The sequence below is a fragment of the Trachinotus anak genome, unplaced genomic scaffold, assembly GCF_046630095.1.
Source record: "Trachinotus anak isolate AG129_WGS33_773 ecotype Australia unplaced genomic scaffold, CSIRO_AGI_Tana_v1 ptg000028l, whole genome shotgun sequence".
Lineage (NCBI taxonomy): Eukaryota > Metazoa > Chordata > Actinopteri > Carangiformes > Carangidae > Trachinotus > Trachinotus anak.
Window position 1 is genome coordinate 4546568 of NW_027273879.1, and position 23225 is coordinate 4569792.

The 23225-nt window shown below is 42.2% G+C and overlaps 1 protein-coding gene across 6 annotated transcripts; it reads left to right on the forward strand.

Annotated features, from left to right (window-relative positions):
* Positions 1-1634: 1634 nt before the first annotated feature.
* LOC139611655 (calmodulin-regulated spectrin-associated protein 1-B-like) lies at positions 1635-22617 on the forward strand. 6 transcript variants are annotated; one of them, XM_071466499.1, is made up of 20 exons: positions 1635-2231; positions 2582-2787; positions 9914-10176; positions 11336-11497; positions 11578-11658; positions 12916-12948; positions 14320-14461; positions 14609-14748; positions 14841-14937; positions 15020-15146; positions 15633-15718; positions 16040-16124; positions 16265-18614; positions 18739-18875; positions 18980-19188; positions 19369-19431; positions 19774-19861; positions 19949-20070; positions 20384-20502; positions 20953-22617. In XM_071466499.1, exons 2-20 carry the CDS (start codon positions 2583-2585, stop codon positions 21241-21243), a joined length of 4800 nt encoding a protein of 1599 aa, XP_071322600.1. In that variant the 5' UTR covers positions 1635-2231; position 2582; the 3' UTR covers positions 21244-22617. The 6 variants fall into 6 exon arrangements, with proteins under 6 accessions (XP_071322600.1, XP_071322599.1, XP_071322603.1 ...); XM_071466498.1 differs by lacking the exon at positions 12916-12948 and adding an exon at positions 13493-13552; XM_071466502.1 differs by lacking the exon at positions 19369-19431.
* The last annotated feature ends 608 nt before the right edge of the window (positions 22618-23225 follow it).

Consider the following 23225-nt stretch of genomic DNA (forward strand, 5'->3'; position numbering starts at 1 on the left):
GTTAAGTCATGGGCATGACTACACCCCATACCCATGTGGGCTCAAATTAACGTCAAAAGCACTTTGAACTTGTAAAGTGACATTCACATTCCCCCGACCCTGTACACGCTCAAATTTAGGTCAAAAAGATTTTGACCTTTTAAAGTAGTGTTCACATTTAATTCTAACGTTTGTAGTTGTAAGTCAACCTTTGTAAATGAGAAATTCAAGTTCGTGTGTGAAGAAATTGCACTTGTGTATTTGTATATGTATAAAAAAAAATCTGAACAAATGATATCAGTGATGAGGTGACCCAAAGACACCGTGAAAACAGTGGTTTTGTCAATGTTTGAACAGGCACAGAGCAGAAAACACTGTAAAAGTTGGTGCTCAAAGTTTCCACACAGTGTGTGTGACACTGAAGTTTCAAGTTGAACTTTGACCTTATTTTGTATACCTGAATCTGTTTGGACAGTGACAGTCAAATAATAAAGCAGAGTTCAATCACAGGATAGGTGCTTCTGGTGCAGTAGATTTTCAAGATGGATGACGGCGCAGACTTGAATATACTAGACTTTTCTATCAGATCCACCTGCTTGTGGACGCTGCTTGTTGATTGGGCCTGTCATTGTCCAATCAGATTCAAGTTTAAAAATGAAGTCAAAGTTCTTCAAACCTCACTGTCACACACTGTGTAGGAATTTTGAGCACCAAGTTTTACAGTTTTCTGCTCTGTATCTGTTCACAGACGTTGACAAAAGCACTTCTTTCAGTGTCTTTGTGTTACCTCACCACTAACATATATATATACATATATATACATATATATATGTTAGTTTTTCTTAACCAATGCAAAACTTTCAAACAAATGTAGAGTCTTGAATTTCTCATGAAGATTTATTTCACTGATGCAAATCTCATTCACACTTTATTTTTTTGTACACTAAAAGGACGTAACAAGCCATACTTTGTATCAAATTAGACAAACCAGAAATAATATGTTCCTTATCAGACAGTAAAGAAATGACCTATAGGCTAGACAAAGGGAAGTTACTGGGCTTACTCCAGGCACACTTGCACAGAGCCAAGGACATAGTTAAAATGCCTTTATTGTGATATAGCATATAACAGTAAAATATGTAACAAAAAATCCCAACAAGACTGGTTTTGAGCACCATAGGGTCTTCCTCAGGGTGTGATTAGAAAGAGGAGTAAACTAGAATGGAGTGTTGTGATTCCTTATAGTGACAGACCTCTCCTGCACATCATTAAATATTATGAGCCTTAATGAGGAAACAGATTTCAGACCTTTCTTGTAAACTGGCTTAGCCCTCACCTTATTGTTCAAAAATTGTTGATATACTTTTATTTCAAATTTATATTTATTATAATTATGATAGCAACTGATATCATCTTGTCCACATAGCCTAGTTGTAATATAGATGATATATAATAATTAAAAAATATATAGATTTGTCATGGGAGCAACACTTACCCACAGAATCACTTTGCGTTTAGAGATTTTGCCCACAAAAATTTCAAGTTATTATTTTGAAAAGTTCTGACAGGAAGTTAAACTTTCCCAGTTTAACCTAAGTAGCATTTCAGTGCATGTGCTTTAGGATTATACTCCCTCTGCCAGTGGCTGCAGTATGGGAAATGTAATATCTATCCAGAACCCTGTGGGGCCACATTAAGGATTAAAGTCGGGACATCCTTCCCTCTGCTGCACTGATTTGGATCATTCTTTATTTTTAAATCTGTCTTTGGTATTGAGTCCTTACCACTAAGTTCAGCTGGAGTATCCCTTTAAACACAGATACAGCATCATGCACAGCACAGCCCGTCATGTCAACCCTCTCTGCGCCCGCAGCGCCCTCGGCAGGTGAACAGGTGTATTGCAGCCCAGCTCATTGAAGACAACCCCCGTCCCCATAGAGACAGGCTCCTACAACAGGGCTGCTCCTCTCTCAGAGGCGATGACAGCCTCGATATCAAACACCCGGACTTTGGACGTTGATAATTTCCTCGAAAACGGTCATCCGGATGGTTGCCAATCAGATTTTTTATTATTGGATTAACGACCATCGGCCGCCAGCCGCAGCTTTATCCTGAGAGGCCGGAGATTTGTGTCGCTGGGCAGGGAGGAGTCCTGTGTTGTTTCACCGTCAGCTGAAGGCAGGCCAGCATGTCGGCGTCTTAACAGCGCATTCACCTCGAAGCTGCGGACAGGACCCCATGCGCTCTTAGAGGTCAGCCTTTGTTATGTGCGCTTTCATTTCGAGGTGTGTGTGTGTGTGTGTGATGCTAATTATTCTCCATTTTTAAGATAATAAACATAGAGGGGCTAGGTCGTTTATGTAGGAAAGTGCACTCCAGCGTAACACATCGTTGACATTATGCACATTACTGGTGTTTGGGTGGGATGTAAAGGTGTATATGGTCAGTAGGATATGGATTATGATTGGCAGGTTAGAAAAGGTGAGTCTGTGAGCACCGGAGCAGCTGCTGCCGGGCCCTGCACGGTTGTTGTTCCTTGATATCGATGATGTAATGCAGTCGGCTGGGACCGGCAATGATGTTTCTGTGTCTCTCCGTGCAGGATGGATGTGGAGGTGAGTGCTGGCAGGGACAGCACCTGGAGGAGAGCAGCAGCAGCAGCAGCAGCAGAAGATGATGATGATGATGCAGGAGGAGGAAGAGGAGGAGGTATAGAGGCTCAGGTTGTACCCCTGGAGCTCTACGACTCTGCAAGAGCCAAAATAGACGCAAATCTCCGCTGGTTGTTTGCCAAAGCCTATGGTATAGGTAAGGCTTTCTCTGTATTCCCCTCACCCTGCTGAGACCTTGATTTATGTGTTCTCTCATGGTGATTTCTGTATTTATGTCATTATTTGTGGGAGCAAATGTCTATTGTGAATGATACTGAACTAGGCAGCTGTTATAGACAAATGGTATTTATGCAGTCTTTACTGTAGTTACAGTTCACTAGATCCAAATCCTGTTGAAGAGTGAATTTAGATCAATTTTCACCAGCTCTGTTTCTTGCACACAACAACAAAAACAACACACATTTAGAAAGCTAATATGCTAAGTTAAGGAAAAGGTAAAGGCTGCGATCAGTGATTATTTCCAACTGATGATTCATTTCTCAATTAATCAATTGGTCAATAACTTGTCAGAAAATACTGAGAAAATGCCTGTATTCATTTTCCACCGCCTAACGAGATGTATTCACATTTCTTGTTTCATCTAACCAGTTGTAAAAAATCCAAAGATGACCAGTTTACTCTCATATACGACAAAGAAAACACATTACAATCTTACATTTGAGAGGCTAGAACCAGAGATTGTTTGGTATTTTTTCTTAAAAAATGGCCAAAACAATTAATCAGTGAACAAAATAGCCACTGATTAATTCTCTGTCAGCCGACTAATAGTTGCGGCTCTAGATGACAACAGCTGTTCATGAGGGCTTTAGAAATGGCATCATAGCTATGATTGTTTGTGTTTATATGTTTATGTCTAGTTAGTCAGTGGAGATGCAGAGAGCAAACATGGGGGCGACAGAAGTGACTGTATGACATGAAACAAACCAGAGTCTGTTATATGTCATTTGCTCTGTGAAAATGTGCATCTGCTCTTGAGTCATAAAAGTAAATGTTTTATTTTATAAGATTGTGGTGGTCCCTGCTATCAACAACGGTTTGGCATCAATGAGAAAATCACAATAGATGATGCAGTCAAATACATAATATGCATAAAGGCATTTTGGAATAGTGTTGCCTTTATACAGTTAATATCAGTGTCTGATTCAAAAAGACAGTGAGAATACACCATATCTACACCTCCAGTTCTCACTGAATGTGTTGACAACCTTCTTGTTTACAGTGATTTATAGGTTGTTTTACAGTTTGAGTATCACTCAGACTGTCGCCTGCTTTGTTGTCCGGCCCTTTTCACTGTCAAAAATGTAAACAAAGTTCCTGATAATCAGCCAAGCAGCAGCCCAGACCTTCGTGTTTGTGAGTGAAGACTTAGGACGACATCTCCTTATCAGTTTTTTATGCACAGGTCACTAGCCTTGCCAGCTCTGATGAGGTCTACTGAAACATTAAAAATGTTTGCTCTGCATCGCCAGGCTGTAAGTAAATGTCTGGAAATTACTCCTTGAATGTGGGTTTTTGTGTCACTCACTGGGTGCTCTTTCGTGGGTGTGAGCAGGGGGTCAGCTGTGCTGTTCATGCACAAGTCTCTGTGATTTTATTATCAGTTTGACAATGAGGCATTTGGAAGGAGACACAGAGAGACAGTCATTCAGTGCAGAAAAAATCTTCGCCATCATATCCGGTTGATGAACCAGACATACTGTAGGCTAGTTTAAGTGTTTCCTTCCCTGCAGTGCTATCTCCTGTGTTGCGGGGATGACTCAGTGAATTGACTTGGAGACAGAAACAAACCCCTAAAATCCACAGCTTGTAATGTGTGGTGAGATAAGTAGCAGCTGAGCCGAGAGATGAAAATGGAGACGAAGAATACTAAATAGATGTAAGACATAACTTTTCCAAATTTTAAAAAATCTGACATCCACAACCAGTATCGAACCATATTTGCATGACTGGTACCACGTTAATCTCTCAACAGGTGGAGCATTTTTATGCTTAGCACCAGTGATGTAAATATGATGAACTCTGTCTTACTGGCTAGCTTTACCCCTCTGTTACCCAACACTGTGCTGTTCCAGGGCACAGATCAGATGCCCATAATAAACACCAAACCATTACCCTGTCCTCCATCAAGCTTCCTGCTTCGCCTAATCTGATTGGCTCCTCCTGACGTCAGTTTGCCAGGGACACTAAAGAGCCCTTTCAACAAGACTCTCTTCTTTTTTTACCCAATGTAGTGATGCCAGTGTAATATGATATTTATTATAACTTTCATAAGTTCATAGGGGTTAAAGCAGGTACCAGTTCAAGTCCCAGAGTTTTTATTAACCTTCTATAGTCCTGCACACTGAATAAAATGAGCAGCCATTCAGTCTTTCCTGTTTCACACTTCTTCCATTTATTCAGTCTAATATTCACCCTGATTTCTTTCGGTGGTGCCACTGATGAGAGTCAGGCTTTTTTTGCCTGCTGAGCTTAATGTTGTGTAGGGCTGCTGCAACTAGCAGCTATTTTCAGTATCAGTTAAGCTGCCACTTACTTTCTTGATTGTTCTACAAAATATAAGAAAGTAGTGCAAAAAGTCCAACACAGTCTCTCAAAGCCTAAGAAGACACATTCTTATTGCTTGTTTTTCACAACCAACAGCCAAAGGCATTTAGCAGCAAATCCTCATAATGAAGAAGATGTAACCTTGAAAATCCTTGCTTGAAAAATTACTTAAATGACTAATTGATTATCAAGATAGTTGCCGATTAACACTGTGTTTTGTGAGGATACAGTAGCTCCTCAGGGCTAGTCAGTTGGGATGCACCGAACCAAATAGTGCTGCAACTAATGATTACTATCATTATTGGTTAATCTGTGAATTGTTTTTGCAATTAGCTGCCAGCAAATGGTGACAAATGCCCACCACACCTTCTCACTGTCTAAGGTGACTAAGGTGACATTCCCAAATTGCGTATGCGATCGATAACACTGTCATATAAGACAAAGACAGACGATAACTCAGTTATCAAAATAGTCGCTGAGTCATTTTCTGTAGATTGGTTAATCAGCTAATCGTTTGTAGATGCAGTTTGTCTCTCCTGATACCAATTTTGATACCTCAGCTCAGAGTAGCTGCTGGTTTTAAATGTCATTTTTATGTGAGGCCAGGGGTTTCAAAATAACTTATGGGCCCACCGTGATTGAATAAATGTTACTGACAGCGGAAACAACAAATTTTATAATGACGGTAACAAAGAAACTGCATTTTCTTCTTCTGGCCGATGCCTATTATACTTAATAGGGTTATGTTGACAACGATCTGGTGCATCCTAGTCGGGCTTAATAACTTTGAGATGCCTCTCAGTTGTTTTCAGGTTTTGAAAGCAGACATGGAATTTAGTTCTGGGGCAGGAACTAAATATTTGATTAACAGACTGTGATACTGCCGGACTGTGAATTGTCTAACTTACGAATGTATTGTAGTTTTACACAGTTTGAAACTGTGTTTTTTTGTTGAAGTACCAAAGTTGTTTGTTGTCTGTGATACAATCCCTGGTTATTTATTGTCAGTGTGGCGGTCGGAAGAACCAAAACACTCTTATTAGATTAGAGTGCAGAACAACCAACACAGCAGTGCTGCGAGGACTGTGTTGTCTGTGTGTGCCGGTGTGAAAGTCAGCACAGCCAGTCACATGGTTAAGTGTTTAATGGGATTGGACCTGAGGGCTTGAGTCTTTGTTCAACACAGCCTGTTTGTTTAGACTCATGACAGTTTTACTAATGGCCTTTGGAGAAGTGTTGAAATGTTTTCTAAATGTTATTGCAGGAAGATCAGAGCATTGGCTTTTTCTTGATTTTTCATTCTACAAAATTCTGACTAGAGGCATAAGTTCTTTCTCATAGTTTTAAGTTTGTATTTGAAACATTTTCAAGAAACAAATGTAATTCATAAAAATATTACAAAAACATGCTAATGCAAAAGTAATGTTGAACTGTATCCACATGACTGTTTCTTATTTTGCTCACCTTTACCAAACTGCAGTGATTTTGTAATTATTGTTTAGTGTCGTACCTAATGAGTACTGCTAGGGCATGAAATGTACATATTATGAGGAGCAGATTGTGAAAGTGTGCAGAGCTCCTAAATCATGAAGTACTTTGATACTTTGATATGTTGGTTAGTGGTTATTATCTTAAACTTGGTTATTAAATAATTGTGACAAGATATGTAGCAGGACATTTTTTGGTTGAAAAATAAACTAGTCTGTGTTCTCAGTATACATACAGTACACGTACTGTATATATACACCAATACAGATATGTCTGTATATGAAATTGGCTTATATTAGCTCTAATTATATTGTGGGATATAATAATAATTTTGCAAACCTGCAGATGCTCTTAAAATAGTGTTGACTGACATTTGTATCACATCATGCAATGAAGTGCCAGTGCCGTTAAATCAAACATGAAAGAGTGTGAAAACATATTGAAAAATGGCTGAAAATATTTCTTTACACTGAGTGTCAGTGGATATAAATTGTACAGGGAATAACTGAAGAGCCACACATCAAAATCTATTAAACTGAGGAACCTGGCAGATTGGTTCCATATACCAGCTTTTTAATTTTTTTCTTTAGGGTCAGACGTCCAAAGTGACTTGCATCGGCTTAAAGGCTGTGTTTTCCCAACACACCATCTTCAGGAGGATTCTGCATTAAGCCTTCTTATTGGAGAGAATAGTTGTGTCTTTGCCCTGCAGAGCCCAGAGTCTGACAGCCCTGCCCTCACTGTCAGCAAGATCTCTGCTGATCAATCTGACCTTGTGTCTCAAAGAATAGGAACAAAGGCTTTCCCTGCACCCCCTCCCCTCCTCTTGATTTCCCACATATACACCAGGGTGGGCTTTAACGCCTGGATCAGGTGGATAATAAATATCTAAGGAGTATTACCAGCTGGGATTAGAAAGGAGCTCCTGCCACCCCCCCTCCAGTTCTCCACGCCACACATACACACACACACCTCCTGATGTCAGGGACCATAAAACGATCCAATGAGCAGGCTGTGGTGATGAGATGGGACAGCAACCCAGCCCCCACCTCCAGCCATGCTGGCACTCCCCATCACCATCTCTACGGCAACCAGGGAGGATGAGGGGGGCATTCTGGGATAAGCTGAGACTGAGGAAGTAGGAAAAAAGTAAAAGAGAGGTGTGTTTGGAAAGGGGCTAGAGGAGGACTCACAAGATTTGCTGTTGTTGAGGGAAAGACTAATGAGACGATGAAGGCAGAAATGGAGGGGTACATAATACATATTTTCTTTCATGATGGGGGATTCTTATGCACATATGGCAGCACTACGCAGCAACAGAGAGTGAGATAGATACTGTGGACTGACGGTGCAGAGCAAGCAGTCTGTTGTGAAAGACACAGTTGAGATTATCACTGTGCTGTAGTCCTAATGTGTGTGTGTGTGAGAGAGAAAGAGAGAGTGGTTATCTATGTTTTCCACTTGCGTATGTCTTATTTTATCTGTTTATCTCAGGCAGCGCTGCCTCTAATGTTATGTGTCAAAATGAGAAAAGATGTTACGGTTAACTCTGCTTTAATGTGTTCAAGGCTGTTAATTATTAATGCAAATATCATTGTTTACCCCCCTTTCTTATTCCCCTAGTTTTGTTATCTGTTATTATCATTTAAAATACCTTTTATTCATTTCTGACATCTGGAAACTTTATCAAACACAACTTTACAACAGTGACAAATGATCAGACGGGGCCTAAACACAGCTGTAAACCATGTATTTGATAGTGAAACTGGAGGTGAATGTGAACAAAATAACCATTATGATCTTCATTGCATTTTAACACTGTGAATGCACAACTACAGTTTTTCGGTTGTCCCGAAAGCAGCTCAGCACAATCTAATGGATGTTTACAATGATCTGGCTGCCTGTGAGGCTCGCTCTATTGTCAAAGGAATAGTTCCACATTTCAGGAAATATGCTTATTCACTGTCTGCTGAGAAATAGATGAGAAGATCAATATCCCTCCCATATCTGTGTGTTTACTATGGAGCTAGAGGCAGGAGGCACTTAGCTTAGCATAAAGACATGAAACAGGGGGAAACAGCCTGACTCATGTTAAATCTCAGTGGTTTAAACTGCTTCTTTGTCCTGATCTTCAAGAGTCTCATCATCAGCATGAGGTTGCCAGGAGACTCTAGGAATTTAGGTTTTCGTACAGATTTAATAAACAACATTCACAGCAGGCTGATTATTAAACTTCAGAGCTGCAGGTAGCTGAATTTTCTTACTTCTGGACAGTACTGGCTTAGCTGACCCCCGCCATCCCCTCTCCTTTTTCAGTCTTTGTGATAAGATAACTTAATATTTAATGGACAGAAATGAGAGCGGCTTCTCAGCTAACTCTCAGAAAGAGAGTGAATAGGTGGATGTTCCAAAGTGTCTGACTATTCCTTGAGGCATTTGGACTGAGATGGCTTCCTCCTGTGGCTGTAGAATTTGTTTGGAAAATAAAATGTTATCATAACTGACTGGTCTGATGAACACAAGTACTACAATATAGTTCTCCTTTTAAAAGAGGTTTTTTTCATCAAACAATTCAGTTAGGTTAGATTATTTATTATGAAACAGTCCCGAAAGCCATTTTTATTCCAAAGTCTCCCCTGTTTTTTTTTTTTTTTCCTCATCGTATGAATAACCACACCACTCTCTCTGTCTCTTCCTGTCCAACTGAGAGGCTGTCCAGAAAGCACTGGAAGCTAAATTTCGTGAGTGCTTGAGGCCTTAACTCTGGATTAACATGTCCACCTCATATAAAAATAGCTGCCCCATGTCTGTGTCCATGAGTAGGACAACGCCAGGCTGGCTGGGACAACACCATCAGCTTAAGTGTCACCACTAAGTCCTGTTAGCTCATTGGCTTTAAGTCTCTGGTCCACCTATCAGCCTTCAGGGTTACTCCCTGGCACGCTGTTTAACCATTGGCTTTGTCTCAGTGCTCTCCTCTTGGACTGCTTTCCTCTGAGACAGTCTAATACCTTGGAAGTCTGTGTCCTGAGAGCTTCTCTGTTACATAACATGGTGAAGCATTGGTGGACACATGTCTGTGCAAAAATAGTTTAAGTGTGGATGCATGGTGTGATTTGTAGCTTAATACATCTGTAATAGATAAAAAAAAACTCTAGCTAACCCAGAATGTCTTATCAAGCAGGCTTTAGTTTAATAATATGTGTGTTTATCATCATCCCTCTTTCCAGACAACATCCCTGCAGACCTGCGGGACCCCTTCTACACTGACCAGTATGAGCAGGAACACATCAAGCCCCCCATCATCCGCCTTCTGCTGTCTGGAGAGCTCTACTGCCGGGTGTGCGGGCTCATCCTGCACGCTGAGCAGGCTGCCTCGCTCCAAAGCCACCAGTCTGTCATCCAGGCCCTGTCCAGGAAAGGCATCTACGTCCTGGAGACTGACAACACGCCTATCTCTGATCTGGACCTCAGCTCGGCCCCCATAAAGATGGTGGGTATCTTAACGCTTTGTCCAGTTACACACCAACATTGACATAACTTAAGTACAAACAGGAATATTAGATAATTAGTTAGTGGTTCACACATTAACTCTGTTGGCCAGTGTTTACAGTAACCCTAACCCTAACCCAACTTTAACGTTTGATTAACTGCTCTCATCAAAACCCAGTTCCAGACATAGGAGGCAGATGTTTTTAGTGATAAAGAGCTAAAAGGAAAGTGAATACTGGCCTTACATTCATCAGGTGATTAGACACAATGCTCCAAATAAATGTTGATATCGCTATATCGCTATTTAAGGTGGTACTATATCAGTGTTGTGTTCACACTTATTCTGCTGCCTCCATGTGGATGAAAAAATCATTATTAGTGCTTTAAGAATTATTAAGTCAAACTAGGGTACAGTCTCTGCAGTAGTACAACCTGTGAACTGGCAACCCACACTTACCATCTGTTTACAAGCTAATGTGAGAGTGTTGGAATAAATAATGCACCAGTGGATCTGACTGTTTTGCAGGTTTTAGCGTGTGTAACTAAAATATTCATGACGCAAAATGAACCAAAGGCTCAGCATTTGAACCCACTCGCAGGAGCTACTAGTCATCTAGCCCACAGGTGTGAAAACGCAAAAGGCAACAAGCTGGCGGCAGTTTATGCTGTGTTCATCGGAGATATCGAAGTGTCCATATAATAATGTCATTTTGCGCATAGCTCTCTAAGTAAAATGAAAAGCATGTAGCAGACTTACAGCAAGAGACACACTTTCATTTTGTACAGCTGTAGCTTATCTCTGGCCTTATTTGAAGCAATTAAAAAACTGCATGTGTCATAAAATAATGACACAGCAATTGTCTCATGTGTAGGCTGGGAAGGATTTTGCTATTAGACAGCTGCATGTTTCAGTCTAGAAGTTCTGCCCTGTTTCCATGGCAACTCAGTGTATGTACTACACTAATAATGCAGCACAATCATTTGATGCAATCTAATCTACTGTTTGTTATAAACAGACCCATGGTTCTCATACAGAGTACGCATTAGAGATACTTCTAAATGCATGTGTTGGTTATCATGACATGGAGAAAGAAATGTCATTTTACAGTAGTGATGTTTGTTAACAATAACTCTGTCCTCTCTGATCTGTGCTTCTCCAGAGCGCCCACATCCGCCTCATCGATGCCCTGATGATGGCCTATACAATGGAGATGATCAGCATAGAGAAGGTTGTGTCCAGCGTCAAGCGCTTCTCGAACTTCAGTGCCTCCAAGGAGCTGCCTTTTGACCTGGAGGACGCCATGGTCTTTTGGATCAACAAGGTAAGAACCAAACATGTGGAGTAAATGGTTGGGTTTGTTCATTCTTTCTTTGTCGACTGATGGTACCTTTGCCACTTCAGGTGAACATAAAGATGAGGGAGATCACAGAGAAAGAGCTGAAAATGAAGCAACATCTTCTGGAGCCATCCAGTCACCAGAAGGTAACACCCTGTGTGTCTCTTTGTTTTATTCCCTTGTCTCACACGCTCTTTGTTGGGCACTTTGTCTGTTTGTCTCACTGTTTCAGAAAAAAAAAGCTTTCTGTTTGTTGAATAGTGTCTTTCTTTAGTAACGCTGTTGTCTTTGTCTGTTGTCCTCCTGGCTGTGATTTTAAGCACACGCATCTTGTCCTCACTGGGCGCAGTAGCAGTCAGGTGTGTAGGTTTTGTCATCAGATCTTGCTTGCATTGTGATCTGATGAGCACCTCACATCGACTCCTGGTCACAGACTCAAACACATTTTTTGCATTTTTATTGTGGACACCCTATGTCAGGGGTTTTCTGACACTCTGAGCCCCCCACTCAGACCAGATTGATAATAAAATTTGTAGATTTTGTATCTCATGTTTTATTCTTTATCTTACTTTGATGTAGGGGATAATCATTCTCTAAGTTTTGGTGGATGTAAACAGGAAGTATAATGTTGCCACAGAATAAGTTAGTTAACTGTGGGCTACAGCTTGAGCTCTGTTTTGTTTTTTTGTTTTTTGTTTTAACCTATGTTTATATATATTTTGATAAATTGACACCATTAAGAATAAGCCGAATTAGTGATTAGCAGTTCCTGTTTGCAGTGTAGCTATGGATATACAGACTGCTAGCACTGGATTATTTTGATATTGAAGAAAACTTTAAAATGTGATGATTCTTAGGCAAGTTTGGGAGTTATAAGGAGGAGCTTTTTTCTATGATTGGATTTGTGGACTTTTCTTTTTAATGAAGCGGGTATAATGATATCTTTGGAAAATCTAAGTCACGCGGAAACTAAAAATACGCATATCATACCTCTGTGTTCAGATTCCTCATAGTTTGAAAACCTCTGCACTACTCTAACTTGGCCTGGTTCCTATCAACCAGTCAGAAAATCCATATTGTTAAAAGACATGTGAAAGCACATTGTCTGTCAGAGGGTAATGGAGCTGAATTAGTCGGAAATAATGTGGCGACACAAAGTGAAATTGAACCTTTAATTGCAATGAGCACAAACACTTCTAGTTTTCCCCACATCTGCCTGTTCTCTGTATAACTTGACTCTTTCTGCCTAACCCTTTCCAGTTGTCTTAAAGATCAGATCTATCTCCATGGTAACATGGGATAATCTGATTTCTTGTCAGTGTATCTGACCCATGACTTGTCTGCTGCTCTTCCTGTTTGTGTCTCCCCCCCAATCCCGTCCCTTCCTGCCTCTTGGACACTAGTCCCCCTCCAAATGGTACTGGAAGCTTGTACCTGTAAGTGCAACCTCTAGCAATCTCCTGTGTGAGTGTATCCGTATCTGTTTGGTGTGTGTGTGTGTGTGTGTGGCTGTGTGTCATTGTCTGATCAGATAGCATCAGAGGAGCCAAACCCAAAATAACAGCTAATTATATAGACAGAAAAAAGCCAGACATGAAATAAAACCAATTTCACAGTGATGCACAATACAGTGATGTGGCTATTAAATATGACACAGTGCCCCTTGGTGGCAAATGAGGAAACAGCAAGTTCACAATACTTTTTTTTTTTTCCTCTGCATGTTTGCTTTTAATTTGCATGAAACCCTTCAGTTTTCAGCTGAGCTTCCTTCCCTCCCCCAAAACATCTACAATCCACTGCACCTCTCTGCACCTTCTCTTTTGGTGCCATCCAGCAAAGCCTAAGTGAACTACCAGGCACTTCTAACTCACTTCAACATGTGCAGAGCCCAGTGTTTAAATGGCTCAAGTCCACTCATCCAGTCATGGTTTGCCTCATTTCATGAACTTCCTCCCAATCATTTCTCTTCTTCCTCACCAGCCTGATATATTGCATGCTCTGGCCCACTGTTTATTGGAGCCTGTGGAGTTCTCTCGCGTGGTAATGTACTCACCATTGACCCTTGTCTTTATTTCATTCTTACCTTTACTGTTTTCCCTTTTTTTTAACATTCATTACATGTAGCAACTACCAGACTCACCTTAGATTTATATTGGGTTCAGACTAACAATATCACAATAACTGCCATGTCGCCCTGACAAAAGGACTAAGCATGGAGGAATTTTTTCACACACTTGTTAACATGGTGAAGAGTATGATGATGTTGGTGCTACCAGGTGGAGCTGTTTGTGCAATACCTCTGGCTTTTTGACATTTCTTCCTTGTTTTTAAGTTTTTCCAAACACGACAGTCAGTATCACACCACTTCAGATGCGATTGTGTCTTTATATCGTTGTTCACTGAAACGTTAGGTTGGTCCCTGGCTTCTACTTCCTGACCAACATGTAGTCTGTCATGTCGCACCAAGAATTTATGCCTCTATAGTTGTCTAATCAGACATAATGACTAACTCATCTGAAAAAAAATATTGTGTAGTCTGAATCCAAAATTAGTTAAATTATCATACTTTAAAGTGATAGTTTAGTAAAGACACAAACACTAGCACTGTAGCACAAGATATCAAACTTTGCAAAGCTACATCTGACCTTTTCTAATACAGAATAGTAAGTTATATGGAAAGTGATTCTCCATCAAAGATAATATGAGAAATAGTGTGTTTGTATGTGACAAGTGAGCATGTGGGTTAGTGTTGAGACCAGATAAGTTTGTGTACTTCATGTAAACTTAGGCCTTCTCTTTCTGTGTAGGTGCGTTACCGCAGAGATCACCTGTCAGGGCGGACACTTCAGCATTTCCCCCTGTTGGACGACTTGTTGAAGGACGTGTGTGACGGCACGGCTCTGCTGGCTGTGATCCACTTCTATTGTCCAGAACTCATTAGACTGGAAGGTACGGTAACATGGACTGCTAAAGAGAGATAGTGTCTACAGTCCCACCAGTCTGCTGCCTAAGCTTAGGTCTTGATCAACCACTGAACTATTACTATATGTAGTATTAACCTGATAGAACTGACCATGGCTCTCCTGTTCTGTGCAGATATCTGCCTGAAGGATGTTCCTTCTATAGCAGACAGTGTGTACAACATCCAACTACTGAAGGAGTTTTCTAATGAGTACCTGAGCAAATGCTTCTACCTGAAGCCTGAGGACATGCTGTATTCTCCACCAGTTCTGAAGGTGGGTCCAGAAACAACAAATGCTCCGAGCACATTATCAGATTGTGTATCATATTGTTCATTGACCTTGTTCTTGGTCGCTGTGTCTTGCAGAATAACGTGATGGTCTTCATTGCTGAGCTTTTCTGGTGGTTTGAGAGTGTGAAGCCAGACTTCGTCCAGCCCAGAGACCTTCAGGAAATCAGAGATGGTATAACATGCACTTTTTCATTTATTGAGCTGCTTGTAGCTATTTAAACCATGGTTTGAAATCTCTAAAACAAATTTTGCAGTGAGATTGCTGCTGCAGCCGAAAGGCTCTCGATCCCATGTACCCATCTCCAATGTGACAAAACGTAGTTTCCTGACATCATCAACCTCTGCTGATGTCTTGACCACGCCCCCGAGCCCTGATCTCAGGTATTGAACAGTAACTGTGTTTCCAGTAACACAACATAGAGACATTTACTTTCAACCTACAGGTTTACTAACGAGTTGTTAGAAAGACCTCATGCCTAGACATTATTTTGTTCTTCCTATACACACTTGTCCATTTGCTCATTTGTATCTTAAGGGAGTTATAGGAGTTATATGATGCATTCCTACTACTCATACTAGTTAATATGGTAAAAGTGACAAGTACCTCCTCTACAGTATGTGTGATGTGCATTTAAATCTGAAGAAATCCTGCTAATTTTCTAACTTTAAGACCAATATTTTTTTGGGGGCCGTTCCCACCATACATTACTACAAATATTTAAATGTAACACTATGAATAGTGGTAAAATCTTTTAATTGTAAAACCAGACTTCATTAGCATTATTCTGGATATGCACTACCACAGTAATAATTCTTTCAAACCAGAGCTGACTTTAAAACTCAAACCTCCCTGTCTTTCTCTCACAGCGCTAAACCAAGCTCATCAAACCCACCTCACTCTTTACTGCCCCTGAGACAGAGGCAACAGAAGGTGCATGAGGAGAGCACTTCAGGTAAATTAAGAAAATATTCACTCAGGTTCTGGTGCAGAGTTTGATCCCTGAAGGCACAAAAACAAACAGAAAATGGAGAGGGAAGGTAGAAAGCAGGAGTTGATCTAAATGTACCTAAGGTGTGTTCTTTTCTTTTTTGACAAGTTCTTAATTAAATTAAGGATTAACTGGAATGTTTAGCAGTACAATGCTTTTATATCTGATCTTCGGAGTCAGTTTTTTTTTCTGACTTGGGAGTTCTTCGTCAGGTTTGGCTTGACTAATAATGTTACGTTTTTGAGAAGTCCTTCTTCTAACATGGATCATGCTTTCTTTGTACAGACCCGAGGAACAGAGCCAACTCTCTGACACGAACAGACGGGCAGCACCAGGGCTCAGTGCTGGCCTGGCCAGAGAGAAGGCCGAGGTGAGCGCTGAGATTACAGCTTTCACAATTTCTGTACTGATTAGTTACTCAGTGCTCCGGATGTAACGGTCAATTTCTTGTTCCATAATTCATCACACTTAGCTCATCTAAATGGTTTTCCTCCCTGTGTCCCTGTCCAGGCCTTTATCCCAGCCGGTGCCCTATGCCCTGCATTTTCCCATGGAGGACGATGCGGACAGTATCAGCCTGGCTCGCTCCATCAGCAAGGACAGCTTGGCCTCCAACATCATGAGCATTACCCCCAAACACATGCTGGGGTCAGGCCCCCATCTGCCTCAACACAGACTCAGTGGTCAAAGCCTGCTCAGTCACATGCGCATAGAAGACGAAGAAGAGGAAATAGAGGAGGAGGAACTGGTTGCTGTCATCCACCCCTATGCATTTTCTCGACATCGACTTGGTAGTGACATGGAACAGGATGAGCTGGAAATCCAGAGTGCAGCCTCCACCTCAAGAATTTCAAATACTCGTTGCTCTCCTCGCCTGGACACGGGTTCTTTTTCTCCGGACCGTCAGGCAGACAGCTACTATCTGGAGCCTTTGATGCCCGCCATCCCTAAGCCAGCCAAAGAGAAGAGCATCAGCCTGAACAAACAGGAAGAAAGTGGTGAGAGTCGCTGTAGGGCAGCAGTAGTTGCTAGGAAAACAGCCACTAATGTCCCAAGCATCTCGCAGAGGAAAGCCCCCACAGCAGAGTCAAATAGAAGTACCTTCACACCCATTCCTGTTGCAGAATCAGTGCCTAGCTCTCTCAGGCCACTCACAGAGGGGTCTCCGTCTGGGAAGAAACAGTCTGAAGGCTTTTTCCTGCATTTGTCAGGAGAGCCGGACCACCACAGTCCTTTCTCCTCTGTACAGGAGGTAGGGCATGACTCTGACTCAGACATTGCAGACCTTGAGGATGATGATGAGGAGGATGATCAGATTGAGCTGACTAGAGAAGTGATTAGGAGAGGAAAGGGGAAATGTGTCGAGGAGGGGGAGGTGTGTGAATTCGGAGAGGGCGAGTCAGCCAAGCTGAGAGAAGACTTGAAGGTGAGTGAGCGGGACGATAAGGAAGATTGCAGTGGACGCTCAAGCCCTTGCCTCAGTACCATTTCCTGGGCGAGCAGCTGCAGCGCTTCAGGCAGTGCCAGTGTCAAGATGACCAGCTTTGCAGAGAGAAAGCTCCTTAAACTTGGCCTCCGTGATGGATTTTCGAGTACCAGCAGCTCCCAGAAGACCACACCTGATGGCTCTGAGCTCACCCCGTGCCCTCCCTGGCAACTGAGGAGTGACACTTGGCTAGGGAAGGAGTCTGGTTCTGTGTTGGGGAGTAATATGATGGGGAGTCCCCCAGTAGTGCCTTCAGAGCTGCTGCAACTTCACATGCAGCTAGAAGAGCAAAGACGTGCAATAGAGTATCAAAAGAAGAAGATGGAGACCCTATCAGCACGGCAGAGACTAAAGCTTGGGAAAGCTGCGTTCTTGAACATCGTCAAGAAGGGTGGAGGAAAAAGCGACACACTTCCTCTACCCCTAAAACACTCCCAGGAATTCCCAGAACTAACAGCTGCTGAGAGGAATAAAGTGAAGATCCAGTCCTGCAAGGATGACTCCTGTCTTGATGCTCTGAAGGTTCAGGCGAAGGCAGGTCAACCGGAGGGAGGACAGATGAACACGGACAACAGATTGAAAAGTCTTTCTCAAGACATTGGGGCTGAATCTGGCTTGAACGAGTGTTCCCGCTCCATAGATCTACTCAATGAAGCTATTAATTCCATTCAGCAGCAGATGATGCAGCTCTCCTTACAGCAAGACCTGCTGATGAAGCAGAATGTGGTCTCACCTCCACAATGCGTAGAATCAGCCCCAAGCACAACCCCCAGTACGACACAAACAGCAACCACTACCTCAGAGTCCAGATCTTTTGCAGTCCACTTTGTAGATATCAGCGGCAGCAATTCCTTTCCGGCTCGCCGTCCTCCCAAGCTTAGCTCCAGCCAACGCAGCAAAACCTCCGACAGAAAGCAGACTAAAGACAACAGCAAGATGGCCTCTATCAAGTCTAATACTCAGTCCCCAGAGTGCACCCCCTCTCCAAGAGAAAGCACCGGTGGAGACCAGGAGACGGGAACTATTGCAGAGGGCTCCAAGCTAGAGAGAAGCATTCAGAGAAACACCACCTTCAGAGTCCATGATGGCACCGGAGAAGGAACTGGGCGCCTCCCAGACAAACCCCAGCCACAGGACCCACCAGTCATCCCCAGTACGACCATATCTCCCTCACAGGCCGCAGAACCAGAAGAGCACAAAGCTGACAACTCAGGAAAAGAGGCTTTGGGTGGAGATGAGGGTACCAGGGTCAAAGGCCAACTGATTGAGGTCGACTTGTCAGAGCTTAAGGATCAACCGGAGGATGGCAGTGCAGATGTTACAGACTGCACAGCGGACAGCGACCAGAAGAATGTGTTGGGCTTCTTCTTCAAGGTAAAATTCAGATCTTTGCATTTTTCACAGAGCTTCTGTTTGTAACTTGCAATTTGGCACATCACGACTACCGACTGAGAAGCATAGTTTCGAACTGAATAATTATCACTCTTTTATCTTCCAGGATGATGAGAAGGCAGAGGATGAAATGGCAAAACGTCGTGCTGCCTTCCTTCTCAAACAGCAGCGCAAAGCCGAAGAGGCGAGACTACGCAAACTACAACAAGAAGCTGAGAGTGAGCTCAAACGTGATGAGGCCAGGTACATTTTCTTTTCTCACACTGACATTCAGGGATAAGGGATTGTCGAAGGTGCATGCGTGGGAGAAATTCTGCCTGTGTTAACTCTCTGCCCATTTCTTTAAGGCGTAAGGCAGAAGAGGATCGTGTTCGCAAGGAAGAGGAGAAGGCACGACGAGAGCTAATTAAGCAGGAATACCTGCGGAGGAAGCAGCAAGCGCTGATGGAGGAGCAGGGTCTTGTCAAACCTCGTCCAAGGACTAAATCCCGCAAGAACAGGCCAAAATCACTGCACCGTGAGGAGTCCAACAGCCTCTCCAAAGGATCCACCACACGTAAGATACATGCACAGCATATATTTTTGTCCACTGCACCATGTTGTCATACTGTCTGTTTAGAATAGTTTCATTGTCGTATAACCCAATAGGCTGTTGTGGGAGCGTGCACATTTTCAGTGTAGTTCACTTGTGTACATTCGTTGTCATGCTCTGAGTGTGTGCATGTGTGTTGTGCAGGTAATTCTCTGAAGGTGTCCATGTTGATCAAAGCCCAGGGCTCAGCAGCAGGCTGCAGGGGAGGTGAACCATCTAACCTGCTCTGCATGATGTGATATCAGACATACACATCCCATAAAAATATTGCAGTCAGCTGTGGGTCACATGTTAGAAAGATCAGTCTTTTTGCAGTAGCTGATTCTATGATTCTAACTAACTTATGATTCATTTGTCGTTTTGTTGTCTTGCCTTCCATGCAGATATCTGTCTCTTGTTTGAACTGCATTAGTATTTAGAGTAACATTACAGTATTCATTTGAGTCACTGCTTGTCATATGGAAATGGAACAGGGATGGAATTGGGCAAACAACAGTGTTATAGTTATAAGTAGCAGGTACTAGATCCTTCGTTCTCTGTCATTTTCAGCCGATCTGAGCTGCAGTCATCGAGGATCAACGCTCTCTTTGGCGACTGAGGCAGACAGTGTCATCTCTGGAGGGGCGGAGTCACAGAGGTGAGAATTCCCATGTTGTATCCAGAGGTGATACCCGTTTTGTGTATCCATGTAGTCATTTCACTGACCTGTAAGTTTGTCTTCCAGGGCTGGATCTGTGTGCTCTATGGAGTCGTTCCCTATGCTGAGCAGGGCATCTAGCAGGAACATGGAGAGGGACTGGGAGAACGGCTCCATAGCCTCCTCCATCACTTCCATCGAGTACAACGGTGAGCAGAGCTGCAGAAATTTTTAAAGGCCAAGACTTAAGAGAAAAACATATTTGATCTCGTCACTTCCTTTACAGATGGTTTTGGGAAATTTGCTTTTCTTTTAGCCGAGATGTAGATGAAAAGATTATCAATTGATCATATCTGTTTGATAAAAGTGAAGCCAGAGCCATCAGCCAATTGGTTTAGTGTTTAGCACACTTGTTTAATCCATGGACAAACCCAAATGTAAAAGAAACAGTTTGTGGTTTATGAGTGGATATGTCTTAGAACAATGTCTTTTATGCATTTTTTGTCTTTTTGCTCATAAAAGGTCCAAAACTTTTCAAGGAGCCGAGCTCAAAGTCCAACAAGCCAATCATCATCAATGCCATCGCTCACTGCTGCCTGGCCGGAAAGGTTAATGAGGCCCAGAAAAATGTTGTTCTGGAGGTCAGTGTCATCTCTTGAAGTTTATTGTGAGGTGGGACGTACTGATCAGATCTTGGTGGTCAAAGGTCAATGCAGGTCATGGTGGCCTTGTGAACACAACATCTCAGTGCTGCCGGGGGGGAAATTCTTCAAAATTGGCACAAATATTCACTTGAACTCAGTTATGAAGTGATTAGATTTTGGTGGTTAAAGGTCAAAGGTCAAGGTCACAGTGACCTCACAAAACATGATTTTGGCCTTTAAACGCAATATCTTGGAAACTCTTCAAGGGAATTCCCTTCAAATTTGGCACAAATGTTCACTTGGATTTAAGGACGAACTGATTCAATTTAGGTTTTAAATGATTCTGAATAAATGGATGCAATCTGAAAGTAGCCTGAGGGGCGGAGCCATACAACTGCAAAGCGGTAACTGTAGTTTAGAAATTAATGTCTTTTGTCTGTTTCACAGGAACTAGAGAAGTGTGAGTCCAATCACCTGATCATCCTCTTCCGCGATGGTGGGTGCCAGTTCCGCGCCATTTATTCTTACTCACCGGACACGGAGGAGATCATCAAGTTCACAGGCACCGGACCCCGCACCATCAGCCGAAAGATGATCGACAAGCTCTACAAATACAGCTCGGACCGCAAGCAGTTCACCGTCATCCCCGCCAAGAGTGTGTCGGTCAGCGTGGACGCCCTGACCATCCACAATCACCTCTGGCAGGTCAAGAGACCGGGGAGTGCACGGAGGAAGTGAGGAAGAAGAGGAGGCAGAGACAAAGGGACAGATTCTGGTCTATCTACGACTGTTGGGCAGGACCCAATAATCTTGGAGATGATTGACACGTCATGAGAGAACGTGGGGTTAGATTACATTAATGGAGATGTCAGTCTGTGGCAGTGCAAGAATATGAACCACCTGCCAAGTGAATGCACTGTTTTTTCTTTTTCTTTTTCTTTTTAGCTTTTTATTCTGCATGTCACACCATGTTTTAATTTGTAGGCACATCCTACATTGATTAGGCTCCATGGATGATGGATTCTCTTGTAGTGGTGAAGAGGACATGGACCCTGGAAATGAAAACTACTGAATCTACTACTGATACCAAGTGCAACTACAGACAGGCAGTGGTGAACAATCACTTGATAATGTCTTGTAAAGTTTGCTATTTCAGCTTGGCAAAAAAAATTACCCTACTGCTGTGATTAATCCAGGCTCCACATACAGAGCCCCTGTTTATTCACCGGTCACTACTACTGGTCAGTGCTTTTGTGACGAAGGAGCTTTGAACAACCTTTTTTTTATGTAAGTATGGAATGGATGTTAGTGAGTGGTAATGTCCAGTCTCGTTTTCTATTTAGTGTGTCTGGAGAAGTGTGTGAGTAATTGTGTTAGGGAAGCAGAGAGCTGAATGCACCACTTGTGCATCCAGCTCTGAATGTTTACTCTCTTGATTATGCTTTAAAACTTCTGTCATGCAACAGAACAATGGAGCAAAGCAACAAAACATTTTTTTTTTTTTTTTTAAGTTTGGAAGCTGCTGTTACGGTGGAGGAGAAATAATGTTTTTACAGGAGGGGGAAATTGTACTAGTATTTATTCCAAACAGAAGCGCTTTTGCGACTCAGTGCATTATAATCAGTAGTGCATTATATTGTATTAACTTAATACTTGTATTCCACCACCTGTATGAGCCATCTGAGATCCCTGCCTGGCTCATACTGCTGAACCAAAATGAACTGAGTTATGCCACTGAGATGTTTGCTGCTCATTAAACGCTCACTGGATTCTGGTGAGCGTTAGATTTTAATGTAGCTTCTGGCGTTCAACACTAGTAATATCCCTATAATGACTGACTGTCAGCAGCTGGTATGACGTGGGGGGGGGGGGGGGGGGGGGGGGGGGGGACTGCACAATACTTGATATTTGTTTGCTGCATTTGTACATTTTTGAGTAGTATTTTTTGTACATTATGTACACGTTATGTTTACTAATAAAGCTGGCACTATTTTGAGGTTTATTCTGTCACAGGCTTTCAGAGATGTTACCAGTCTTATTTCATTGTGTTATGTTGTTTATTTATTTTGAAGAAATATAATAAAATGCAACTAGGTACGTTTTCTTGCTAAAGTTGTAGTGGTCTGTGTGCATTTTTGGGTGTATGTGCATCTGTTCCTTATCACTCCACCTGTCTTTCTTTCTCTCATTCTGTTTCTTCATTTCTGCTCTCCAGTCCCTCTCTGAAAGGTTTGCAGTGCTGGAGGAGCCATTCACACCTTTTACTTAAGTGAAGTTACTTAAAAATAAGTAATGTAAAAATACACTCATGCACTGAAAATATTACTTAAGTAAAAATACAAAAGTATTATTAGCCAAATGTCCTTAAAGCATCAAAAGTAAAAGTACACGATGCAGTATTAGTATTACACTTGTATTTAGCTGAGGCTGAGTTAGTTTGTTCATATACAGTATGGCTGCAGCTGATTATTGTTTTAACTCAAAATAGGTTGTTTTCATGGAAAAGCACAGGTGTCACCTATCACCTGTCACCTCTAAAGATCACTGACTATCATGTCACATCTTATTTAATAGATGAGAGTCTCTGCTCCTGGCTAAGAAACAGTCCCACACAAAGGGCCCCCAGTAAAACCATAACTTGTTTTTACACTTTGGTGTTTGTATAATTTAGACAAATAAGATTTGCCAATTCCAAGAGAATTTGCAATTTGCTATTTATT

Excerpts from the sequence above, each read along its gene's own strand:
- LOC139611655 (XM_071466498.1), top strand. The coding sequence starts at position 2,583 with ATGGATGTGGAGGTGAGTGCTGGCAGGGACAGCACCTGGAGGAGAGCA. Across the intron at positions 13,553-14,319 it reads CTGTGGAGTTCTCTCGCGTG|GTGCGTTACCGCAGAGATCA; the intron begins GTAATGTACTCA and ends CTTTCTGTGTAG. Across the intron at positions 20,071-20,383 it reads CACTTCCATCGAGTACAACG|GTCCAAAACTTTTCAAGGAG; the intron begins GTGAGCAGAGCT and ends TGCTCATAAAAG.